This window comes from Melanostigma gelatinosum (genome assembly GCF_949748355.1).
Source record: "Melanostigma gelatinosum genome assembly, chromosome: 2".
NCBI lineage: Eukaryota > Metazoa > Chordata > Actinopteri > Perciformes > Zoarcidae > Melanostigma > Melanostigma gelatinosum.
In genome coordinates, this window is record NC_136635.1 from 31,407,217 (window position 1) to 31,433,903 (window position 26,687).

Genomic DNA, 26,687 nt, shown 5'->3' on the forward strand with positions numbered 1-26,687 from the left:
TCAAAATAACTGTTGCCATAAGCCAGACTCATCAAACACAACAGCAGCTTCACGTAAACGAGCTTAAGTTTAAAGGGTCACGTTATGAAAATGTGTGAATATTTAGTTGCTTTGATCAGGACTGAAGTTGGTTTAACTCTGTGAAAGTAAAAATAATATTTTTAAGACAGTTTTTATCTTCTAAGGACATCGGGCGGGGCAAGTTTTTATTTTTGTTTTGTTTTTTGAAAGTGAGGGTTAAAATATTTCACGTTGACGCCCCCCCCCCCCCATCCCATCCCATCAGAGATACAATCATTTTAATTTGGCAATCTTACTTTTTATTCTTTTGCAGTTGGTAAAGTTGGACGTGCGAATCCTTTTAAGGTAAGAACTGAACATATGTTGCCATTATGTTTGATTTCTGTAATTATTTAAGGGTGAATACACATACACATAGAATGAGTGAGATGAAGAGAGACAGAAGAAGGATCAAGCTTTTGACACGACTCGTGCAGGTCCTCGGTTCGGGGACGCCCTCGTCTTCGTCGGCTCAGCCTCGCGTGACGAACATCTTGGACAACATGACGTCCGGCAGGAAGTCGTCTCCGCTCAACAAGGGCCCCGTCCTCAAACCGCTGGCCCCCCGGGCCAAAGCCAAGGTATCGGTGTCCAGCTTTACAGCCGGCTCGTTTTGGCAAACCTTTAAAAGAAATGCAGTTTGATCGCTGCCGGTGGGTTTTGGGGATCGTTTACATTTCGACATGACTTTATTTTCGTTCTAATTTGTAATGTTTTAAATGTCTGATTTTATTTCACTGCGGTCCTGAAATGTTTTTTGTTAATGTTTCGAACCGGAAAAGCACTTTGTGAATTAGTTTAGATTAAGTTTAATAACTTTAATATAAGTTTAATCTTTATGATAGGAAAAACAATGTGGTGACCTCAAGATGATCAAAAACATCTGTATTTAAAGAGCCTAAATCAGACTGAACGCTGTAGATTTCCTCGTACATATTCTGCGTCTGTGTTTCCAGACTGGGGGTGTTTACTCCGCTCTGCTGTTTCCTCTCCAGACTCAGTCCACTCTGCAGCTGACGAGCACAAAGAAGAAGACCCAGGAGATCCCACCGCCGGCTGCAGAGCAGCAGAAACCAACAGAAGCCCCGCCTCCAGAGCAGCAGAAACCAGCAGAAGCCCCGCCTCCAGCCTCACCCGCAGACAACACTGAAGATAAGAGGTTGTTGTGGGTTCTTCCTGTTTATGAGCCGCTTCTTTGACTTTACCTGACGGCTGACTCAGTAACTCTTCTGTCTGACTCGTGATGTCAGAGATGTCCTCTGAACTCTCACCGAGACAAGTTACACTGAGGACCTCAGACAAGTCATAACCACCATCTCCCTCCACACTCGTCTTCTCCTGATCCTCCTCTGACCGCCTCCTGTCTTTTCCCTCCATTAGAACTCTCTCTTTCTCTTTCTCTCCTCTATCTTCACCCTCTCTCTCTCTCTATCTTCACTCTCTCTCACTCTCTCTCTCTCTCTCTCTCTGTTCACCCTCTCTCTCTCTCTCTCTCTCTCTCTCTCTCTCTCTCCACCCTCTCTCGCTCTCTCTCTTCACCCCCCTTGTATCTTGACCCGGGCTGCTATATCCGACTCCCTGTCTCAGTGACGTGAACATATGACGGTGATTCAGTATGAATGTGGATACATTTTTCTCCCACAAGGTAACCGATGGAGTCGTGCGTCTGAAGTGACTTCAGTGGAAGTTACGAGGTGGACTGACGGTTGTGTTGTTTGTTGTCTGTTCAGGCCGAAGACGGGCTTCCAGTTCTGGCTGGAGGAGAACAGGAAGAGCATCACTGCCGACCACCCAGACCTGGAGGAGACGGACGTCATCAAAGAGGCCATGGGGCGCTTCAGGACGCTGTCATCAGAGGAAAGACTGGTGAGGAATTCACTGAACAATTACAAATTTTAAGCAAAAGTATCTGGAATCTACAAAGGAACTCTGGTAAAGAGGAGTTAAAGTCACGATGGGAATCGTTCCAAGATGTTACCAGCATTCATTTTATTAAAATTCCAACTCTTCCGTGAACAAAAGTCGTCAAATTTCAAGCATCCGACAAGTAATGGCTTTTAAAGTCCTGGATGAAAGTGCACAACTCAAAGAAGAAGATAAGATGGTGAAGACATCAACACGATGACAGCTAGCGGTGCTCAAAGAGAGCGACCCGTTTACCTGAGGGGGAACTCAAGTCACGTGACTTCAGCTCACGACAGCCTCATTTTAACATCAACATCAGGAAAGTCGAAGGAGTTCCATGAAGCGTTCGGGGTCCCTTTCCGTTTCTCATACGATGTTGTGCGACTTCCAAGGCTGTGAATAGACATCGGTACAAACGGATGAGAAACGCATTAGAAACCGTTTCGTTGGTTGGAGAGTCGAAGGTAGAAGCCTCTGTACGTACACACTTAAGGAGAGAGTTAAAGGTTCTCCGTGTGGAATTCAGAGCATTTCTATTTTCCTCGTGACGGGTGAGCCGGCAGCTAGAAGCTAATGTTGCTAACAGTGTTAACCCAAGGAGAACCGGAGGATGGGTGCGACACCTCTGGGATAATGCCGGCGCTGATATTATGTTGTTTATCCTTCAGATTAAACCTCCACCTCACTGCTGATTCCATCTGTGTCTCCCCTTACCAAAGAAGCTCTTCATCTGCTCCTTCAGAGGGATTCAGGTGTTTCCTGTTCATCCTGCGTTCATCTCGTTTGGCCTGAAGAGCAACCAGTGAAACATCGATTAGACCGGAATGATTATCAGCTGCAGGGATCTCTGCAGCCCGGAGACGCTTCACACTCATTCTCTACAGTTCTATCATTTTTAATATTGTTATGATATTATTTATACTCGTGCAATACAAGCCGGATTGAGCACCGTGACGCTGTCGGCACAGGATGCTGGTGTTGGCCACTTTTAAACTTGCCAGAACGTCTCATAACAAATACCGGTTCAGCTCGTACGGCGGACCGGAGGAACCGGAGCCGATTCTGTCCGCCGGCAGCCCTTTTGTCCTCGTGGCTGCTAAGTAGGCCACACCGGTTCACCGTTTTAATTTCCTGTATGACATACGTTTTCACACGCGTCATGCCGGTGCACAGCCGAAAGAACTGCTGTCGCTCTTCAACAGCAGCAGAATATATTGTTCGCTGCTCTGAGCGGTCGGAGCTCGTTGTGTTGAGAGGGAACCCGAGTCGTGGTCATAACTTTATTACAACAATTAATAACCCACGACGAACGCTCTTTAACAACAAAACACCACGACGCAACAGTTTGTGACACATAAACAATTTGGAACACGAATAATTGTACATTTATAAAATGACACCGCTGAACGGCATGCTGGGTACAGCTCGCTAGCTAGCTAGCCCGCTAGCACAACAGCCTGTCTGCTAGAAACACAGCTCCGACGCTTCAGCCGTCGCTGCGGTGGATAGACGTTGAAATCAGTATTCGAATACTTCGCGTTTGTTTTTTTTACACTTGAAGCCCTGATGGACGATTCTTTCTCCCAAAAGGGGGGCGGGGCTTTAGCGGTTTGCGCTTGCCGGACCGGTCTAGAGGCGATGAGCTCTCTGTCTTCAGTAACTACAAGAGGAGGCAGTGGAGCTGAAGAGTAGAGGGATGGAGCAGCCTGAGGGAAACCTCTTTTCTGCCACTAATGCTGGTGTTCAAACGCTGAAGTGTGTGTGTGTGTGTGTGTGTGTGTGTGTGTGTGTGTGTGTGTGTGTGTGTGTGTGTGTGTGTGTGTGTGTGTGTGTGTGTGTGTGTGTGTGTGTGTGTGTGTGTGTGTGTGTGTGTGTGTGTGTGTGTGTGTGTGTGTGTGTGTGTGTGTGTGTGTGTGTGTGTGTGTGTGTGTGTGTGTGTGTGTGTGAGCGAGTGGACGCACCTCATCCTTCCAGCCAGACAAGCGCCAATAGATGTTAGTGTCGCAACCCGGTCCCTGACCCAGCATACATCAAGACTCTCAGCAGGGGGGGGGGGGGGGGGCCGCCGCCGCCGCCTGTTGCCTGGGAACCCTGTGGAGTGTGTTTTGTCAGCGAGGGCACAAAGCATTGATCTTATGATAATAACACCGTGAGCCGGTCAGCCTGCAGGAGAAACACGACGCGTTTTAAAGACTTTCCTTCACTGTAATCTGAATTTGCATCAGAACAAATGTTCTTTTGAAGAGCATTGTGAGGGGGGGGGGGGCCTGTATTGTCCATTACATTTTCATATTATATTTGTAAATTGAACAGTTTTGTACCGCCAAGATTTGTTTTAACTTCTGAAGCCCAGTTTATACTTTACGCATTTGAGAATTAGTGTTCAACATGTCCGAGAACGCAGACGCACAACGCGACGCTTTATCCTGCTGAAGCTGTGTTTGCGTTGTTTCTCATCAAAGGCAGCCGCAGTCAGACAATACATTCAACACCTAAAACTAAAATAATGAATTCATATTCAGGACTTTTTCCGCAAACCTTGAAAACCTTTAGTCAAAATTGCGATCCTGTTGGATGTGTGTTACGTGGTGGGAAATGTCTCGGTTAATCGGGAGGAGAGAGTTTGTGTTCAATCAATAATGAAGTTATCAGAAGACTCAAAGTTGTCTTTTTCCGTTTGTTCTCTTGCAAGAGGGAAGAAAGCACAGCAGCCACGTGAATGCTTCTTCGACGAAATGCAACATTCAACATCATTTCTGCATTCAAAGGTTCACGCCTTCAGATAATGCGTCAAAAGGGAGTCATGATGTTTCAGACAGTCTGTTCCTGCTGCGGACATTCAGTTCCGGAGTCACGGTCTCTGTGTCTCCGTCTCACCAACAAAGAAGGTTTTATTATTGAGCGGAGTAACGGGAGTTATATGACGACGTATTGATATGGTTTTTATTACTGGTTCACCTTCCTTTTAGTGTGGTGGTACTCGCTTTAATATGATTATTACAGTTTCTTTTATTTATTTACCCACCATTATTATTTCTATTATTACTATTCAGTTTTAATTTTTCCTCCTTTTTATCCCCCTTAGAAATACTGGTATGGATTTAAATATGATGCTCAAGTTATGTGATATTCTTTGTCGTGTTTTATTCACATTTTATGACTAAATGAGTTTGGATCACAGAGAAAGTACATATGATGATGAAACAAGTCAATAAATAAAGAATCTGTAACAGCCGAGGCTTTGACTCATCAGTTTGGCTATTGAATAAAAAAACTGGAAAATAATCTGATTGACGTTTAGCCAGAAAGCGTGCGTGACAGTCCGTCCGTCCGTCCGTCCGCTCGCTCGCCAGGCCTGATGAGTCATCCCGACTCCAGTACGTCCAGGAAAGCGCTTCCTTTTGTCTCGGAGAGAAAATAAATAAACAAAACCGCAGAGGGGAAAGAGGCAGCAGCCTGTCAGTGATTATACATGACAGGATGCAATTTCAGACAGTGGGGGGGGGGGGGTCGTCATGTAGGATTGAAGCAGAAGAACAATGTGATTTTGTCCTGTTCTGTAATTAACGTGCATCTCATGTGCTCTTCTTTTTTTTTGTATAATTTTGTTCAGTCGTGGACGGAAAGAGCAAAGGGCCAAACTGGAGACACAGATCTGAAGAAGAGGAAGCGAGCTGGAGGAGGAGGAGGAGGAGGAGGAGGAGGAGGAGGAGGAGGAAATGAACATGGACCTGCGGAAGCAGATGAAAATAGTGCCAAGAAGAAGAAATCTTTGGATCCCTCCGCCAAGCTTTCTGCATTCGCTTTTAACAAAAACTAAACATTTTAAATCATTTTTTTTGTTGGTGTAAAAACTGTCGATGTTGTTAAATGTGTTTGAGGCACTTGATGAGAACGTGAAGCCTTCAGACGCCTTCAGTGACTCTTCAGATGGGCCTTCATCGACAGTGGAGCCTCCTTTCTTTCAGAACATTTATTCTCTGTATTTTAAAAGTTCAATAAATGTAAATGTTTGTTAGTTCACGTTTCTGCGACTCTTGATTTTAATTTAAAGTATTCACATCCAGCACTGAAACGGGACGATTCACAGTTGTGTTACTGTGAACACGTTGAACAGGTTAGTCCGTCTCCTCTCAGCTCATTGGTTCCGACTGAAAAATACACTTTTTAATTGTGTGCTTTTACTTCAGTACTTGAGTTGAATGCAGTTGAACTTGTGACGGAGTATTTCTACACTAGTATTGTTACTTGACTGAAGTAAAAACATCTGAGAACTTCTTCCTCCACTGGTGAAAGATATTGGCCCCGCCCCCTCCCTGGAGCCGGCCAGCCAATGGGAGCTCTCCCTGGATTATCCTGCTCTGATAAAGCCTCGAGGATCCTGAGACAGCGCGAGGAGCGCGCACATTGATCCAAAAACACACAAGTGAAACATCAAACAACAAACTTGCTCAACAAGTGCTCCGCCGCGAGGAATCAGAAATAAACCACAGAAGAAGAAGTGATGGAGAACTCCGAACAGACTCCGTACGGCTCCACGGAGAAGCCGGACTGCGGCGCCGTGCTGAACGGACACTTTGACGGGATGGTGAAGTGTCCGGCACCGGGCGGCTCCGGACGCACCGCTGCAGCAGCAGCCACATCGGCTGCAGCAGGAGCGCAGAATCCGGGCGCGGAGTCCGGCGCGCATCGGCCCGTGATGGAGAGCTGGAGGGAGGAGCGCACGAGGAGCGTGGAGGACAACGAGTCGAGCCTGCCGTCCCTGGCCGCTGCTTACACCACCATCCTGCGGGGGCTCGGAGAGGACCCGCAGCGGCAGGGGCTCCTCAAGACCCCGTGGCGGGCCGCCACCGCCATGCAGTTCTTCACCAAAGGGTACCAGGAGAAAATCATCGGTGAGTTTTTTCAATCCGCAAAGCCGCTCAGAGGCTGTTTGGGTTTGTCAACAGGTGTCAGTTAAAGGAGAGAACACTGCTCCCAAAAACTCTTCACTCCAATACTATATATGCATATTAATATTATATCCGTGAAGACAGATCATAAGATATGAACACTGTTTGGACCTAACTGCTCGAGATACCGAAGTATTTAACTCTGCTTTGTACTTTAGTTTCTTGTAGTTACTTTGTACAATAAGAGTAGTTATAAGAACACATAATATAGGGACAGCAAACATTATTACTAATCATGATAATAACAATAAGATGATTAATAATAATGACCACCACATTTTCATGTTCGGGAACCAAGAGATGAAAGGAAGCCGTGAAGAGTGAATGAAAACCAGGCTTCGATGCTTTGACTGTTCTCCCCGATGCAGCCACAGGTGGCGCTGTGATCCTATTTAAAATTGACGAAGGTCAGAGTACCTCAAGGTTTGAGCTATTTGTACTTTACTGTACTTTACTTTGAGTATTTCAGCAGAAGCAGTACCACGGTGTATAAATACTCCTTCACTTCCTTACGTCATATGTTTTGTATCAGTCAGGAAGAGAAAGAACGTTGTGAGAACATCCTGGTACCAAACACACACACATCCTCGCTTCAGGGAGACGTTCACGGTTTGGTCTTTCTAATTACGTCTTTTCAACAGTTTCATGAGAAACGTCCTGTGTTGTGATTCCTGATGTGCAAAATGATCTTGTTAGTTGACAAAGTCACATTTGTAAATGTAAAAAACACTTGATTAAAAACCCAAAAGTCACCATCACTGCAATATTCTCACCAAACACCATATCCTGAGTTGGGAGAACATCATTGAATTCACTGATGTGTGTCTGGTTTTTAAAATTTGACATGATGTGGCCCCGCCTCCACTTATTAAACAAAGCGCTCAAAGCAGCAGACTCACTGGATCTGCTTCAAGAGGTGATTGTGTCATTCCACAAGGTCAAGGCAGCTCACTGGTGGAATGCTGTGCCACCACACGCACACAAACAAGTACAAACAAGTACAAACAAGTACAAACAAGCACAAACAAGCGCTTCAGTGCTACATGTGCTTGTCCTGTAGGTGGGTCTGTTCTGCGTGACGCATGCTGAAACCTGTTATGTCTGCTCCGCTTTAATGTCGTTCACTTTTCTTTTGCTGTGTTTCGGTTTTGTCTGTATGTTGCCGTCTGTTTCTCTATGAATTTTAACTCCGTTTCAATTTGAGATTTTGTTATTTTAGGCTGCCTTGAACATCTGGCCGGGGACAGCAGATGGAAATGAGCCTCTCTGGCTAACTCTGGCTCACTTACAGTGCAACTGTTGATTAGTGTGCATTGTCCCTGAAAAAGAAATTTCAACAAAAATATCCGAAATCATTTTGAAGAAGATTACTGTTTTTATTTTCTGACATATAATAGAGTACATTATGAATGAAATAAATAGTTTCCAGATGAATCCATGAAGAAATGACTCGTTACCAACAGCCCCCCGGCCCTTGTGCATCATTTCATACACAGACATCGTTCTTATGTTTATGGAAAGTTTGGGAACCAGACTTGAATTTAAGGAAGTTTATTGAAGGTGAAACATCACTGAAGAGATTTTGTGCGCGATTTCGGTGTTTCAACCGACAAAATCCTGCACTTCAACTCAACCGGCTCGTTGGAATGGCTGGAGTCGGGGATCTGCCCCCCCCCCCCCCCCGTCTCTGAACTCCATCTGGAGGTCGTTTGTTCTGTTGTGGGGGATGGTTGTGTGTTGTAACACTGTATGAAACAAGGAAGGAATGCAGCGACAGGAGACATAAATGTGAAGAGCACCCAGTGAATTTCTCCTTCTGAACCTGCAAAAGGAGCGGATGGGCGCTGGTGAAGATGGTGAAGACACGCGTGTGTTCTGCAGGACGCGGCGGTGCTCCGTCGTGTCTGCTGATTGGCTGTTGCAGGAGACTCCCCCTTTTAGACTTGTTGGAAAAGCAGAGAACGCATGTAGTTTCCAGAACTGGATGTTTGTGGAGAGTTATAGCATTTCATAGTGAGTGTCACTGTTTGATCAGAGAGTTCACTTGCGTGTGTGTGTGTGCAGGTCACGGGTTCAGCTTTGAACAAAGCACGAGCTGAAAATCATCTTGTTGTCGAGCACAAGGAGTGAGCAAATAGAAATGCAGAGATTAAACAGGAAATCTTGAGTTTGTGACGTTCCAGGAGCCTCAAGGCCCCGACTGCAGCGAGGCGTGTCTCACAGGCTTCTGAAGCACACCTTGCTAAACTGAGCCGCGGTAAAACCAGCTGATGAGCCGGTGGAGCGGCCGGGCGACCAGGTGATCAGATGCTGTTGCTCTGCTGTGGAATGAGGAGGGAAATGATGTAGTTCACCGTGATTAAAAAGCACTGATAACCACCGTTATCCGTTCCATGATATATCGGTAGTGGACGTAGTCATCGTGACGTCACCCATTGGTTCAATGGTTTGTGGACTGAAGTTATGGAGCCTAGAGTTCGGCGATGTCAGCCGTCGCCATCTTGTTTCTTTGGAAGCAGAAGTACAAATGAATGCTGAAAAAGACATTTTAAGGCCACCAACATGTTACAACTCTCATGAACTGAAGAAACACTGAAAGCGTTACAGTTTCAGTACAAGGCAAAAAAAACCAAAACAACTGTCAGACCGGATAACGCCGTGGAAGAGGCCTGTCAATCACAGTAAGCCCCGCCCTAAAGCATACCCGGCTTTAACTAAAAGATTTTCTCCCTCTGACAAGTTGGTGTGACCTATACTGTGCGTGTGTGTGTGCGTGCGTGCGTGAGAGAGAGACAGTACACACACACACACACACACACTTCTGGCTGCCGGAACAATAAATGAATAACCTTGTTTATGTTGTCATTCACTCCACTGTTCCCTGCTTCATTCACAATGTGTCAACATGTGGCCTATTCACTCTTTGTGTGTGTGTGTGTGTGTGTGTGTGTGTGTGTGTGTGTGTGTGTGTGGGTGTGGGTGTGGGTGTGGGATATTCATTTACACACACACACACACACACACAGGAGGCAGCACTATGAAACGTAGAGCTGATGATGAGTAACACTGTCATTACCTGATGACCGCCTCGTCTTTCTGTCACCCAGGGCGTCCGAACCGACAGTCCTCACCAGCTGTCCTTTATTGAGTTAAGGCTGACTTAACGTTATTATCCTTCAGTGTGTGTGTGTGTGTGGGGGGGGGGGGATGCAATTGTAACTGTAACTGGTGGTGTAAGAAGCTGTAATGAGCAGGACTCTAATTCCTCTTTATTGCAACAACTTGGGTCTTATTTTGTAGTTCTGTTCATCGTTTCTATCAGAAATAGTGACGCTGTGCTTCAGATTAGGACTGCAGCTGTTCTCATTAAAGCGACTGCAATCAATACGTTACCAATGTGTCTCTCGTAGTGAGGAACCGATGAATAATTATCAGCTGATTTCGCTGCGTCGGTGTTCTAATCGATTAATAACTAATAATAACTGATTGTTTCAGCTCTGGGAACACAACAACTTCCAGAGGGACAACAAACAAGAATAGTCAGGAGATCAGGTTTATACAGTCCTCCATGTTTATTGGACTTATTTACTGAGAGGCACAAAGGGCGAAAAAGACAAATAATTACCAACAGTTCAGGTGTCTGGTTGTGTTATTGTGGCTGCGTTGTTCCCAGATCAACGGGAACAGCAAAGTCATTCTTTGACTTTAACTTTGTTCTTTGAGACGGACTCCAAACCGGATTACCGCTTTATTACAGAGTCGACCTGAAGGCAAACAACATCCAGAATCAGCTCCTCCTGTTGTTGCTTCAATGAGGTTTAAAGTGTGTGCAGGAGTTGTGCTCAGTTTTTTCTTCCTGTCCATTGTAGAGGTCAGGTGGGCAACAAGAGTTGTTTGTTTCCGTTTTTTAGCCACATAAGCGCTGTGGTGTTAGGGATGGCAGTGTCGGTGGGTCGGCCCACCACTTTGGCCCAAACCAGGCGCCAACCTCCAGTTCTGCCGAGTGAAGCCGAAGCTTCACGTGTTAAAGCTGCATTCTCTCTAGTGTCCACCAGGGGGCGACTCCTCTGGTTGTATAGAAGTCTATAGAAAATGACTCTACTTCTCTCTTGATGTATTACCTCAGTAAACATTGTAAACATGAGTTTATGTCTCAATCTCTAGTTTCAAGTCTTCTTCAATACAGCATGATGTTCATTTAGTACATTATGGTCCATTTAGAGTCAACAGACCATAAAGCAGGGGATGCTTTAGGGCGGGGCTACACAGTGATTGACAGGTCTCTACCAGAGACTATCCGGCCTCTCTACTTCACTCCTCCTCAGTCCATATATGGTCACTTCTGTTCATTGGTTGTGAAGAGGTCGAATCCTCTGATTTATCCGGAAGCGTCACCGATATGTGAAAGTGTTCACTCATACAGAGAAATATGTTGACATTTACTATTAACATATCTCTAGCCTGAAGAGAAGCTGTCCCAAAGCAGAAAGCCTCACCTGCAGAGAAAACGCTGTCAAAAGTCAAAAATAAGATCAAGAGACAAAACAACAATGTGTGTGTGGTGTTGGGAACGATCTTGGTGATGAATGGCGCCATGACGTTATAATCAGACAAACAGAAAGATTTAAAAAGAGACCTAAAGAGAGTCTGAATGTGTTAAACAACCTGTTTGCACACAATAAGCAGCAGAGACTGAAGCAACAAGTCTGTCCTCTGTTGTTTCATTGCCCCCCCCCCCGTTCCCTCCAACAGATAGCCAGTCAGGAAATTAAAAGATGCCGCCGTGAGCGCGAGAGGCGTCTACGTCATCACAAACAGATAAAGCGGTTTATTGAACCCCCGGCAACTGAAAGAAATGCAATAAAGCAACTAGAGGAAGGAGCGTATGGAAGCACAGCTATAATTAGACAGCGACCGTTCGCCAGAGAGAAACACCAAAGTCTGCGATAAAAAAGCGGCAGAACGGCGGTGGAGGTGAGCAGAACGGCCCTCGTGGTTTCTATCTGTCCGTCCTCGATGGGGACAGAAAGTGATGCAGGACAGTTTTTATACACATTTTAAAAAAATCTGGCGATAAACACTTTCAAAAGACGTAAGATAAGGTACAAATACAGCAGGAAAACTCAGAGTAAAATAGCTTTTTCGTAAATAAGAAATTCATCTGTAAGATAATCCACAAGCCTAACGTTAAATGGATACAAATAGATACAGTCGTTGGTTCATTGAACGGGTTATCAAAAACCAGCCCTTTTTATTTATTTACTTTACTTTTTTTATTTTAGTCTGTATCATTCTTTCCCTTTTTTTTAATCAGTTGTTTATTTTTTTAATGTAAATGTTTTTCAATGTAAATGTATGTATTAAATACATACATTTCTTTAAATTTGTATTATGTGACACATATTCCATCCGTCTATTTTCTACCACTTATCCGGGATCGGGTCGCGGTGGCACATATTGTTCCTTTCAATCACAACAGTATTATTAAATGCAGTTGTTGGTTGATATATTAATGAAATAAATAGAATATAAAAAAAGCTAATTCTGAAAGAAATATGTTGGAAATAAGTATTGAGATGAATGAATAAATTCAGTGGACTAATGGTGAAATGATATAATATAGAGAAAGATAGTTTGGGTGGTAATTCTGTAAATTAAAAAATGTTTCAGAATTACAAGAGATTCATTCATTTCATGTCTCTGTTTTATTTTAAATTTTCTCTGCAGACGTGCTGAACGACGCCATCTTCGACGAAGACCACGACGAGATGGTGATCGTCAAAGACATCGACATGTTCTCCATGTGTGAACATCACCTGGTGCCAATCTTCGGCAGGGTGAGCACAGACAGGTCTCCTCCTCTGGTTTAAGAAGCTGGTTTTTCATTTAAATTCGGAGATCATGTTGAATGAAGATGAAGACATTTCATGTGAATATTCGTGATCCCCAGAGGATGATTCTTGATCATTATAGTGACCCTCTGACCTTTTAACTAGCGCCACCGTCGCTCCGAAAGTTTGACTTTGACAATTAATGCTTGATCGACACGCTCTTATCACAGGAGAGCACAGCGCTATCGCCAGATGAGGGACAACTTTGTTCGGATCACTTTCTGTAACCAGTGTTGCATGAAAGAATGCTGAAATTAGCAAGCTAGCTACGTAGCCAGCCCTCCACTAGTTAGCTTGCTAATTCCACCATTCTTTTATGCAACACCGGTTACAGAAAATAAGCCCAAGAGTGGGCCGTCTCTTCAATAGTTTAGTCTGTTCGCAACATTTCTCTCCATCTCTCTAATAGCTTAGCCTTGCGGAGGATAGCAGAAGGCTAAGCTATGGCATTCGCACCATTTTCTCTAGGAGCCAGGTTAGCTGTTTACTTCTGTTTGAAGTCTTTATGCTAAGCTAAGCTAACTTGTTGGGCCCCCATTTATTTCTTACATTTTATTTTTGAATTTTTAGAACAAGTATTATCAAAAACACAAACTACATCCCGACCCCCAACCCTGATAAACCCACTGACATACGATAAAAGAACAAAGATGGTTGCCAGAGAAGTAATTGTTCATGCAATGTCCAGATACGCTGGATCTCCAGTAAGTACCAAGCACATGAATTCATACTCGAAACTACTTTGCTGCAGCCGAGTCGCTTTGCTTTCTGATATAATCAACAAAGTGGACTTTTGTTTTTGCTTGCAGGAAGCTGCAAATATTTATAATTCAATACATAAACATTCTCACAAACATAGAAAGAGATGTGAATCTGACAGAAACATTTTATCTGGAGGCCGCTGGTCTGAACAACAGAGAACATGAGAAACAATTAGATTAGCTGAGATCTGTTTATCCTGCGTTTGTCTTAGACTCCTCCTCCTCCTCCTCACATCATTAGTCTCCACTAAGAAACCTAAATTGGCCTCTTCCCTTCTCTCTGATTCTGCTTCCTCGTCTTCCCTCATCACTCCATCTTCACCCGCAGGTGCATGTTCGTTTAAAACAATAACAGCTGGCAGCTGATCTATTTCCACCATGTGTAAATGGGCTCTGATGACAGCAGTGAACCACACACACACTTACCACACCTCCTGTGTGTGTGTGTGTGTGTGTGTGGTGGCCGTCAGGTGGCTTTTTATGTCTCTAAACCTCCTCCCTCCCCTCGTCATCGTCAGCAGCCTCTCTCATCTGTCTGTCTGTTGTGTCTCTGAGTGACTCACCAGAGAGAGAGAGGCCTCCTCTTCCTCCTCTATTATTGGTCAGGTAGCCGCTGGCTGTTTGATATGTCTGTTTGTTATTTTGTGATCAGCCTCCAATGAGAATACACACATTCATTCACCTTTAAAAGTCATGCTAGCAGTGTGGTGTACTTTCAGGATATTGATCATTTATTTTAAGTGTAAACCGTAGGGATACTAGTTTGAGAGAAGTTGCGACACTTCAGGGTGTCGCTAGTTTGAGACCGTTGTTTTGTGTCCTCTTTTCATGAATTAACATTGTAAACAACCAATCAGTGTTTAGACCAACAGGAGGAGAGCTAGTAACGTTAGCAGCACCGCTAACGGCTAACCAACAGGAGAGCTAGTAACATTAGCAGCACCGCTAACGGCTAACCAACAGGAGGAGAGCTAGTAACATTAGCAGCACCGCTAACGGCTAACCAACAGGAGAGCTAGTAACGTTAGCAGCACCGCTAACGGCTAACCAACAGGAGAGCTAGTAACGTTAGCAGCACCGCTAACGGCTAACCAACAGGAGAGCTAGTAACATTAGCAGCACCGCTAACGGCTAACCAACAGGAGAGCTAGTAACGTTAGCAGCACCGCTAACGGCTAACCAACAGGAGAGCTAGTAACGTTAGCAGCACCGCTAACGGCTAACCAACAGGAAGAGAGCTAGTAACGTTAGCAGCACCGCTAATGGCTAACCAACAGGAGGAGAGCTAGTAACGTTAGCAGCACCGCTAACGGCTAACCAACAGGAGAGCTAGTAACGGTAGCAGCACCGCTAACGGCTAACCAACGGAGGTTCACTTCAGTTACATTATGATGCCTTCAGGCTCTGCTCAGTGAAAACGAGTACTGGCTGAAGGTACATTATAACGTTATCATGATGTGTTCACATGACATCTGTAAAGTGTAGGTTTGGTGATAAACCTGAATAAATCCAGTAGTTTTGTTTACACTAACTTGAATAATACATCATTAAAACTACTGATGACAAGATTTGTTTTAATCCATACAAATTATATATTTTATTTTGTATATGTTTTATGATCAAGTAAAGAGGAAAAGTTAAAAAAACACTTTATTGATGCTGCTGAAAGTTTTAATTTAACGTTTTGAAGCTTGATAAATTGTCCGGATGTTCCGGGTCAAAAGGCCACCTCCGTTGCCGACATGCGTCTATAAGACACGGAGCAACATCTGCATTCATTTGGAGTCACAGTCACTCAGTCTCTGCGTCCGTCCCTTTCGTTGCTAAATCTACAGTGAGTTCACCAGAGTTTAGTTTGCGGGAAACAAACCTACGGTAATCTATGAATTAAAAGTGGCTACAATTTAATAAATCTACCATTGTGATGACTTTTTTGTCGTCACACCCCAGCGTGTGCCAGTGAACATGAATAAGGTGAGCAGATAAGTGGAAAAGCAGCCGTCACGGTCCGTCAGTTTGATGTCGATATGTCAGGCCGCTGCAGCAGAGAGGGAGGAAACTGGAGGAAAAAGAGATCTCTGCACGCTTGTTGCCGCTGCCCTTTCTCTCGTCTTGACAACAAATTGCGTCTGACATTTGAGTGGACTGTGAGTGTGTGTGTGTGTGTGTGTGTGTGTTAGAGAATTAGAGCCGACAGACATCAGTGATTCTCCAGCTGACGACTCCATCTCTTCCTCCTCTTGTCTTTTGTTCGTCCACCTGCTCCGCTCTCATCTTCGTCTTCTGTTGCTGCCGTCTTTTTCCTGCTGCTTCCGTCACATCGATCATATAAGAACTATTGTTTATGATAAACTCTCATCAATAAACTGACAGATAGATAAACTGGCCAAGAGCTCACAACTTAAAGTACACTTGAGGGGAAACATCTGCCTTCTCGTATTTTAAAATAAAAGGCAGTTTGAGGTGCAGGTGACTTACTTACTGTGTAACAATTCCAACAATTTAACGAATAATAATAATACATTTTAATATGGAAGTGCTTTAAAAAAAAATAGATAATAGAGAGAAATATTTACACAGAAATAAACAATATCACAATTTCGACAGGCATGGTTCGATAAAGTGGTTAGATAACTCACCAAACTAACTCAACGTGTGGGTTGGAAGAGGAAAACACTTGTGGAACGGTCATGAGGTCCTGGAGTCATCCCCTGAGACCATGAACGGCCACCGTTCATTTAATAGAAATCTAGCCAGCAGTTTTCTGAGTGTTGGTCAAATGGGGAAAATGAATAAATGACTCAGAGTAGAACCGACATTGAACTGCTTCCCGCAGTCATTTAACGAGTAGATAAGAAAATGGAGATTGCCGTTTTAGTCGTTACCGCAAAACTTCACCTCAGTGAGTCTGCGACTTGCCGTGAGTCTGTTTAGTTTATACGGAAGTGAGCCCGCTGCAACGGGTGCAATGGCAACTGTACACATAAAGATGGCCGCCTCTCTGACCATTCATCGACGTTGACTTGAATGGGAATGTCTATTCCGTTCTAGTCCTTTCTTTGTTGCTATGGTCTGAGTGCAGCCCAAAACATCAGGATTCATCCTCTGGGGACTATGCATGTCAGGATGTTTTACTCCAGATTTAGTTTCACTCAGAATAATGTTGTTTTTGCTTTTCATTAACAAAGACTACCCCTCCAAAATAAGAGTATCCCTTGGTATAAATGGCGGTGCTCAGATGCATCTGCTTCCATGAGCTACTGCACCACCTGTCTCGCTTTAGTGGAAACAGGTTCAACGCGTATAAAATGTCTGATCTTGAACTTTCTCCCTGGGTGCAGGTTCACATCGGTTACCTCCCCAATAAGAGAGTTCTGGGCCTCAGCAAGCTGGCCAGGTGAGTAAATGTACTCTCAATTATGTGCATGTGTGAGAGAGAGTGAGAACTAGTGTGTGATTAAGCTGATTATTAAACAGTGTGTGTGTGTGTGTGTGTGTGTGTGTGTGTGTGTGTGTGTGTGTGTGTGTGTGTGTGTGTGTGTGTGTGTGCGTGTGCTAGCGTAGGATCTGATCCCACTGACCCCAATACCTTCAGGCTTATCGCACTAACACCCCTCACAAACACGGTACTGAGCATGCTGACTCACATTGCGATTGGAACTAAAAGCTCTGTCCTGGTCGAGCTGAGAGAAAGCAAAGAAATATTACAGAGATGTAAGAATGTTTCAAAGGAAAATCTGGTTTCATCCCACTTTGGTCTTATTTCCATGGTTTTTTGGGCTGATATCTGGCGACATGGCAGAAGGAAAACAGTAAAATGATCACCCAAACCATCTGTTGTAAACATCCATCACACTTTACAGACTGACCTGCTGGTTCACATCTGACCTACCCTTTGCTAAGTCCCGCCCCTCGAACGCAGTCTGGCCAATCATAGCGTAGCATCATTCCAGCTCTGACCAGGGTCCAAAAACTATGCGGCTCCACAGACTCTCATCAATGGTTTCAGATGGTCTTCATGTTCAGGCTGGTTTGGTGGATTTGCAGCTCTTCGTGGTTAAACGTGTAATAGTGATACTCGTTACCCGGAGAGGTTGGGACGAGATACACGTTTATAAAATGTTATGTTTCCACCAGGCGGCAACCTCCGGTTCTGCCGAGTGAAGCAAATGAGGAAGTGTGTTAAAGCTGCATTCTCTCTAGTGTCCACCAGGGGGCGACTCCTCTGGTTGTATAGAAGTCTATAGAAAATGACTCTACTTCTCTCTTGATTTATTCCCTCAGTAAACATTGTAAACATGAGTTTATGTCTCAATCTCTAGTTTCAAGTCTTCTTCAATACAGCATGATGTTCATTTAGTACATTGTGGTCCATTTAGAGTCGGACTCTAAATCAAATGCAAAATGTAAGATTACAAACATTTACATTTTGTGATTAAAATTGAAAGAAAGGAAAAATAAAATGAAAAGTTTTTTATTCATTTTATTATTTTTCAATTGTAAACACAATACATCAATTTCAATATATATTCAAGTAAAATACTGGCAATGACAGATAACATATTACTGATAATAAACCTAACTTATAATACAATTAATTAAAATAAATATAGATGCACATATAAAAAATAGTAAATCAGACGTAAATGAATAGAATAAAGATGAAACAATGAGAAAAATACACACTTAGGATGCACATGTGTATTAATATGCACATCAGGTGTAAAGTCATATGAACATGAACAGGTGTGGAAATCCTGCATCAAATTCCTCTTCAAGACATTTTTGAGAACTAAATTCTCCTGCATCCTCCCTGTGTCTGTCACATCATGTGTGTTGTGTTGTATGAAAATCACTCTGTGAATAAAATGTATGATTATTGTTTGATCAAAGGGACGCAGCGTTTCCTACTTTTCCCTCTGGCTGCAGCATCTCGTCTCTCCTGTACGTACGTACAGTACATCCTCTTTCATCCCCTCACATTTTCCTGGAGGTGGATGAGGTCAAATTTGTCCAAAGTGGTTTTTCTCACAGAGAAGAGCAAGAGGCCGAAGGTGAAGACCGGCTCGTTGCTACAAATAAGTTCATTTTCTTCTGTTCCCTCGTCGGTCCATAAATAGCTTTAAGGTGACCGTTGTTTGGTTTAAAGAGACAGTTCACCCATAAATCAAAACACATTTTGTTCCTCTTACCTGTAGCGCTATTTATCAATCTAGATTGTTTTGGTGGACGTTTTGGAGCTGTGGCTTTACCCACAGACTGTATAGAAGTAGTGGACGTAGTCATCGTGACGTCACCCATTGGTTTGTGGACGTCTCTGGTGTCGACCTGTCAATCACTGTGTAGCCCCGCCCCAAAGCATCCCCTGCTTTATGGTCTGTGTGACTCTAAATGGACCATAATGTACTAAATGAACATCATGCTGTATTGAAGAAGACTTGAAACTAGAGACTGAGACATAAACTCATGTTTACAATGTTTACTGAGGTAAATATGAAAAATATGAATTATTGACAAAGTGTTCCATAAAATATTTTACTTTTTTTGTTTTACCATCCCAGTGTCTCCCACACAGTGAATTATACAGCTTATTGATTACCGCAGATAGTGTTGGATCGTAGCTCTAGTGAAGGCAGTAAAGGCAGCTGTGTGTGTGCGTGCGTGTGTGAGTGCGTGCGTGTGTGTGTGTGCGTGTGTGCGTGTGCGTGCGCGCGTGTGTGTATGTGCGCGCGTGTGTGTATGTGCGCGTGTGTGCGTGTGTGCGTGTGTGCGTGTGTGCGTGCGTGCGTGCATGTGTGAGTGTGTGCGTGCGTGTGTGCGTGCGTGCATGTGTGAGTGTGTGTGTGCGTGCGTGTGTGCGTGCGTGTGTGCGTGCGTGCGTGTGTGAGTGTGTGCGTGCGTGTGTGAGTGCGCGCGTGCGTGCGTGTGCATGCGTGTGTATGCGTGTGCGTGTGTGCGTGTGTGTGTGCGTGTGTTCATGGGGATGAAGGAGCAACAGTGAAGTTCATTGATGTGTTCTGAATGGAGATCTACGGATCAGAGGATATTGATTCATTACTGAGAAGTGTTCTCTCTCTTTTTCTCAGGATTGTTGAAATCTACAGCCGTCGACTACAAGGTGCACCGCGTTTAAGTGAAAGCTAAAGTTCAGTGTTTCTTAACTCTGGTGGTGTGTTTGCTCCGTCCGGCCGGGTTCATGTTTGTCTGTGCGTCCACAGTTCAGGAGAGGTTGACCAAACAGATCGCCGTGGCCATCACCGAGGCGCTGCAGCCCACCGGGGTCGGCGTGGTCATCGAGGCGACGTACGTACACGTTCTTTTTATTCATTTTAACTTGACTTTACTTTGGTTTCATACGCTCTTCGTTTCCTTTACTTTCACTTCATCCATCGCTTCGTTTCCTTTCCTCCTCACCTCCTCTTTCTTTGTTTCTACTCCACTCTTCTTTTATTTATTTTCATTTCTTTTCTTTTGACTTTGTTCCATTTCTTCTTTTCTTTCCTGTTACACCTCTTCCCTTCCTTCAGTTCACTTCCTCTTGTTTCCATTAGTCGATTGCATCACTTCATTTTCTTTCCTTTACTTCCTTCTTACTTACAGCCCTGTCTTTCTTCCCATCACCTTGTGTTGTTCTTTTATAATTGAACTTATTTATTTGACCTCTTTTCTGTGACTTTCATCTCCATCACTTCAGTTCCTTTCATTTGCGCCCTCTTTTCCGAAACACCTCTTCCTTTCCTTCATCTTTCCTTTCACTTTTATACTTTATTTTAATTTCTCAGAACCGTTTCCCTTTACTTTCACTTCCGTCACTTCCTTTGTTTGAGACGATTTCCTCTTTCCTTACAGCTCTTCCTTTCCTTCCCCTCTTCTTCATTTTTTATATTTATCTCATTTCCATTACTTTCCATTTGATCACATTTACTTGCTGTTGTCTGTTCCTCAATTATTTCACTTCATGAATCTTTCACTTCATTCTTCATTTGCTTTCACTTTCCTCTTTCTTCATGTTCCTGTCACAGCTCCTCCTTCTTTCCTCCTCCCTCTCCTTCTAATCTCTTCATCTAATCTCTTTTCTACGCGTCTTCTTTTATTTTCCACTTCCTTTCCTTTCGTGTTGACTCCCCCTCTCTTCCTCTCCGCAGTCACATGTGTATGGTGATGCGAGGCGTTCAGAAGATGAACAGCAAAACCATCACCAGCACCATGTTGGGAGTTTTCAGGGAAGATCCAAAAACCCGCGACGAGTTCCTGGCGCTTATCAGGAGCTGAGGACGACGAAGCTCTTCCTCCTCTTCCTCCACTCGCCTGGGGTTACCTCCACCTTCACGGACCAGCTGTCACGTTACGTGTGTGTGTGTGTGTGTGTGTTTCCATCTCACCAGTCAGTGACCGAGTGTTTACTGTGACTCTTTTTGTTGGTCAGATAAGGAGAAGCGTCACGATCTCTGTGTTCGAGGCTGCGGACGGACATGTTTACTTTGTCAGACGACGGGACTTTACTCCCTTTTGTTCACGTGAGTCGTGTTTGCTCTGCTCATTCACCAAATGTCAAGCGTCGGCCTCGGAACACAGCGGGAGAGTTCAACAGAGAGAATCCACCGAAAAAAATCATCACAAAACACAATTATTAGTGTTTCTGGCCCTTCATAGAGTGTCACAAATAAACAACACAACAACCAAACATCAGCAGCTGAAATAAACAGCTTCAGGTTTACAGTTGTATTTTTTTTTGACAAATGTTTTTTATTGGCTTTTCCACAATACACAAACTAGACAAAACAAGGCACAACAAAAGGCACTTAGAGAAATTTCAAATGAAGATAAAAATGGCATTTGTTGTTGGACGTTACTGAAAAATGAAAAATAACAGTAGAGGGTGACAGATATGTGGTTTACAGTTATATTTAGTTGTTTAGCTCAGTGATGTAAAATATCTGCGATGGCACATTAGGGTCATTATAGGTGGAAAAAATAATAACTGGAGCAAGGAGAGGGGCGTAATATTCAGAGATTAAAGTCGTATATTTACGTGGAAAAATAATTGCAAATTTACAAAAAAATAATTCCATTTTTTCTGAAATTATAGTCATCAATTTGCGAAAAGAAAATCAGAAATTCTATGAAATTAGAGTCATATATTTACAGGGAAAAAATGAGCAAGTTTATGAAAGTAATATAATAACATAATATAACTTATTATTATCCTGTATGTGCCAACTTGCCTCTCAATTAAAACCAAAAGAATGAAAATAAACTGAGAGGCAAATAAAATGTGTGTATGCTAGTGTGTGTTTGTGCGTGTTTGTGTGAATGTATGTTGGTGTGTGTGTGTGTGTGTTCAGTGAATGAACAGCCGTGTTGTTGTCTCTGTGGCCTTGTTGAGAAGGACGGCCTGTTCTGTGGCCTCTTCACCACCATCGTCACTTTATGTAAACTGTGTTTATTTCTGATCATTTTTAATCAAAGGATAAAATAAATCTCTACGTGACCGCAGCGACTGTCTGTTTCTTCACAGCGTGTCACCGACGTGCACTTCATTGAGAGCTGAACACATTCCCACCAATCGAATACAGACGCTTCAAACGGTGGCGCTCTACGTTACGTTAGCAACACGCGTTATCGTGTCGATGTACTCTTGTTACATGCACAGTGTCTTTTCAAAATAAACTTCATTCTTCACAGAACATTTGGCAACAAAACCACTTAGTTTGGTTTCGGAAAACCGTTTCAGAATATAATCCTGTAATGTAATATATATATATATATATATATATATATATATATATATATATATATATATATATATATATATATATATATATATATATATATATATATATATATATATATATATATATATATCATTGACCCTTTCTGCATAGTGAGTACTTTTACTTTAAGTATATTTTGATGGGAATACTTTTGTACTTTTACTTGTAACAGAGTATTTCTACACTAGTATTGACACATTTATACTCAAAGTTACTACAAGGAGTGTAGTGTTAGTTAGTGTTGATTGTGGCGCCCCCTGTGGACTAACGTGGTAGTGTCTCTGAGCACCAGACTTTAGAAATCCTCTCATGTTACTGCAGCAGGTCTGACAGTCTGCTCCTCTCAGTCCTGGTTCTGGTTCTCCCGTGCCTCTCTTCCCTCCAGCGGGTCCAGCAACACGTCCTGGGTCTCCAGCAGCGTGGTGTCGGTGAAAAACCTATTTGTGCTCATGATGAAGACCTTGAACTGAGAAGAAGGGAACGATGTGACCTTTCAACCTCCAACAGCTGGTTGCAATGAGCTCGTTACCTCTTCTGGAAAAATCATGAAGTCCCTTTCTGATTCATGAAGAAAAATCATGAAGTAAAAGTGGAAGAAGGCTAAACTGGTTCCATATAAAAAGGGCCCAACAGCTTGTTCTTTTAGCCCAATTATAGGGTTAATCTGGCCCTGAGCCCAGAGACAGAGAGAGAGAGAGAGAGAGAGAGGCAGAAGGGGGTGGCTGGTGACATCTGGATGTCTGACAAGAGGCCTGACTCAGCAGCTTTAAAGTTTCGTAACATCAAATCTGTGCATTTAATTGCTGGTCGCCTCACAGCAGCCACGCTCTGCTTCTTCAGTCTGCTTCCTCGTGTGAAAGAGTCGATGTTCAACTCCACAAACTGAAGAAGTTCAGACAGAAAACTTGTAAAATGTGTTTGTGTCGATATAGAATTATAGAAAAAAACATTTCTGCCACGGTGATGAAAAACAAATAGATCATATCAGTGATTTTAATGAGAAACGACCTTCAAATAATGAGTCAGCATCTTAAAATGATGAGAAAAGAGACGCTAACTCGTAGTTTTGAGGTATTATGTCAAAGTTTTTGGGAGGTTTCTCCTTTTCTTGATATATTTTTACAAGGTTTCTCAATATAATGTCTTAAAGGATTAATGATGATTGTTCTTTGTTACATTTTGATCTCTTAACAAACTAAAGTCGTTTTCTTCATTAGAGTCAATGTGTGTCGAATTAAAAACGTTACTACTTTGCGCCCTCTAGTGGTGAGAATGAGCAAAGACACTTTGGTAGAAAACACTTTCTTCTTAATCTTGATTAACAGTTCAGGTGCTCAGCGTCAAATAAATGTACACTTTCAGCACGGGAAAGTACTGTTCTTGAGTACAAATATGAGGTATTTGCTCTTTATACTTCTACTGACGATATGTACTTTTACATGTATTTAGTTACTTTACACATTTAGATTATTAATACGAAGTATAATCAACATCATAGCTTAAACTACCAAGCAGGTTATAAAGTCGTTAAAATCCTCCACTTTATCCGTGTTGCACACATCATATTGTGTGCTTGTGCCACAGCTCCCACTGTAACACCCCGAGCCATGTTTGATGCAGCAATAACTGGTTTGCTTGTTGAGAAGCTCCACCTGTAAACATGTCAGATACGACACGTGTGCACACACAATCACTGTATGTAATCTGAATATTCCTCTTAAGCTTAAGAATGTTCGTGTCTCTCCCTGAACTTAACACGATGATCATCCAAACACATCAAACTGCATTTCGTGTGTGAGTAGATAAACTATGCTTTAAACAAGAAACTTTACGTGTAACAATAGTAAAGCAGCAAGAGGGATGGAGGGTTCCTGGCTTTACTCTCTTTTTCGTGTTTGAATGTTTACGCCAGGACGGTTTGGTAAATTAACAAACGTTTGGTCACAAAAAATATGCATATTATTGTCTACATATCTTTTTTTTAATCCTTCATCTTCAAACTCACATACTGGCGTTGACAATATCTGTGCACAGACCAACACCTGGTTGACAAAGTACACTCCAAACCATCACAGCAGGCGTGTCCAGGACCACATGTATGATATATATATATATATACTTCTCCTTTTTCTTACTACAGAAATCTATTAAGAGTGCTACATTAAGTCTGGAGCTCCAAACATGTAGCTCACTGATTAAAGTCATCAAACTTCTAATGTTTTGTCTGATCAGCAGTCAGAAATCGAAAGATATTCACTTCACTTTGTTTAAAAGCAGAGAAAAGTCGAAAAAATGTCACATTTGAGAATCTGGAACCGAAACATGTTTTGTAGTTTTTGTTACAATAATGACTGAAACAATGAAACGCTCATCAAAATAATGATTCATGTTTCTGTGAAACGACTGGAAATTTTTGGAATTATAGATTTTGGTAATTTACTATAGCCCCAAAAAATATCCTATAAATCTGTGACACTATAAAGTCAGTGTTAACTGGCTTACATTGTTTACTGAAACAAATATTAGTTAACGAGTCCTTAATGAGTAAGAAGTCCACGAGTTTCAGAGATGCATCGTCTGACTAATAATTATAACTGCAGTTTTAGAAATACTGAGTTCATAAGTCCAAGTGACGTCGATATTTAGCATCATTTTCACTTATTTTCCAATCTACGGGTCTACTACATGTTGTAAAGTCTGCTCCACATTGTCAACTAAATATTTATTCTTGTATTTGTTGTGCTCCTTTAACTTGTGTATTATTAATCATAAAGCCTCTTTCATCATCCCTACATGTAATGAGATTACATTCAATCACCTTTAGAAGACATTTATTCACGGCTCTGGAACAAAAACAGTCAAAAGGAAAATAATTTAGTGACAATTAACAATATGAAATAAATTAAAGTAAATTATTATAATGTTGTCCCACCCTTATTGAGTATATTTTAATTGATAAAGAAAGTGCCGTTTTAATCTGGAGCATCACGTTGTAATATACGACTGTATCTCTCTGTGTCTCTCTCTCTCTCTCTCTCTCTGTCTCTCTCTCTCTCTCTCTCTCTCTCTCTCTCTCTCTCTCTGTCTCTCTCTCTCTCTCTCTCTCTCTCTCTCTCTCTCTCTCTCTCTCTCTCTCTCTCTCTGTCTGTCTGTCTGTCTCTCGCTCTCTCTCTCTCTGTCTCTCTCTCTCTCTCTCTCTCTCTCTCTCTCTCTCTCTCGCTCTCTCTCTCTCTCTCCCTTAATACACATGAGAGCCTCTGGATGGAATGTATATATATTCTGTATAATCAATAAAGTGTCGTTGCGTTGATACACCACAAGGTGGCGCAACTATTATGTTTATTGTGAGTCCAACGTCAGCAATTACATCTGCAACAGCTGAATGTAGGGCACTCTGTGAAATAATTAAGATATTGTATTAAAATATTATAATAATAAAAGATTTATTCCCTCACATCATTTCTTTCGTGTCACTTATAGATTTGTGGCTGAATTCATACTTATTGTTATTCCAAAAAGAAGGGAAATGTACAATTCGATTTTCAGTAAAATTATATTGTATTGAGTTAAACCTGATAAAACAGAACAAGAGATTAAACAGACACGATAAAAAAATGATAATACATTAAATAAAATAATTTGTAGGGTAGATATCTATAATATAATAAGTAAACAATATAAAATATATGAAATGCAGCAGGTTTTACTGTGTATGATTTGTATGTAGATATTATATATAATAGATTACATAATCTATCAGCATAATTCATTATTCTCTCTCTCTGTCTCTCTCAATTCAATTCAATTCAATTTCGCTTTATTGGCATGAAAGTTTAGAAACAGTATTGCCAAAGCATCAAAAAAATGAAATAAAATACAGTGGTAGTAAAAAGCATGAAATTGATTAATATCCTTGAATCCTGTTGAGACATAAATCCTCTAATCCTTGATATATTCTTAAGGTGATAGGAGGCTGATTTTGTAATTGTCTTGATATGGCTGTTCAGGTTGAGGTCTGAATCCATAACTACACCTAGATTTCTGGCTTGGTTTGTGGGTTTTAACATCAGTGACTGAAGCTGAGTGGTGATTTTCAATCGTTCGTCCTTGGTACCGAAAACAATTACTTCTGTTTTATCTTTGTTTAATTGAAGAACATTCTGGCACATCCAGTTGTTGATTTGTTCAATGCAGTTACCCAGCCCTTGTATGGGATTATAGTCCCCTGGTGACATAGTTATGTAGATTTGTGTGTCGTCTGCATAATTATGATAACACACTTTGTTGCTTTCCATAATCTGAGCTAGTGGAAGCATGTAGATGTTGAACAGAAGAGGCCCCAGT

At 42.4% G+C, this 26,687-nt stretch overlaps 2 protein-coding genes across 4 annotated transcripts in view; both read left to right on the plus strand.

Annotated features, from left to right (window-relative positions):
- The window catches only part of wdhd1 (WD repeat and HMG-box DNA binding protein 1), a 32,765-nt gene extending 26,841 nt beyond the window's left edge, over positions 1-5,924 (plus strand). For all 3 annotated transcript variants that reach the window (XM_079283912.1, XM_079283911.1, XM_079283913.1), the window contains 5 exons: positions 335-366; positions 498-641; positions 1,056-1,219; positions 1,791-1,926; positions 5,579-5,924. In XM_079283912.1, the coding sequence (XP_079140038.1) occupies positions 335-366; positions 498-641; positions 1,056-1,219; positions 1,791-1,926; positions 5,579-5,785 (683 nt within the window). In that variant the 3' untranslated portion in view covers positions 5,786-5,924. The remainder of the gene's footprint in view (positions 1-334; positions 367-497; positions 642-1,055; positions 1,220-1,790; positions 1,927-5,578) is intronic.
- A 545-nt stretch (positions 5,925-6,469) lies between these two features.
- Positions 6,470-20,854, plus strand: gch1 (GTP cyclohydrolase 1; the record flags this gene model as incomplete). The annotated part of the gene is made up of 6 exons (XM_079291915.1): positions 6,470-6,860; positions 12,645-12,754; positions 16,911-16,966; positions 19,656-19,687; positions 19,788-19,872; positions 20,715-20,854. The coding sequence occupies 6 exons, from the start codon at positions 6,470-6,472 to the stop codon at positions 20,839-20,841; spliced, it is 801 nt and encodes a 266-aa protein (XP_079148041.1). The 3' UTR covers positions 20,842-20,854.
- Between the last annotated feature and the right edge of the window lie 5,833 nt (positions 20,855-26,687).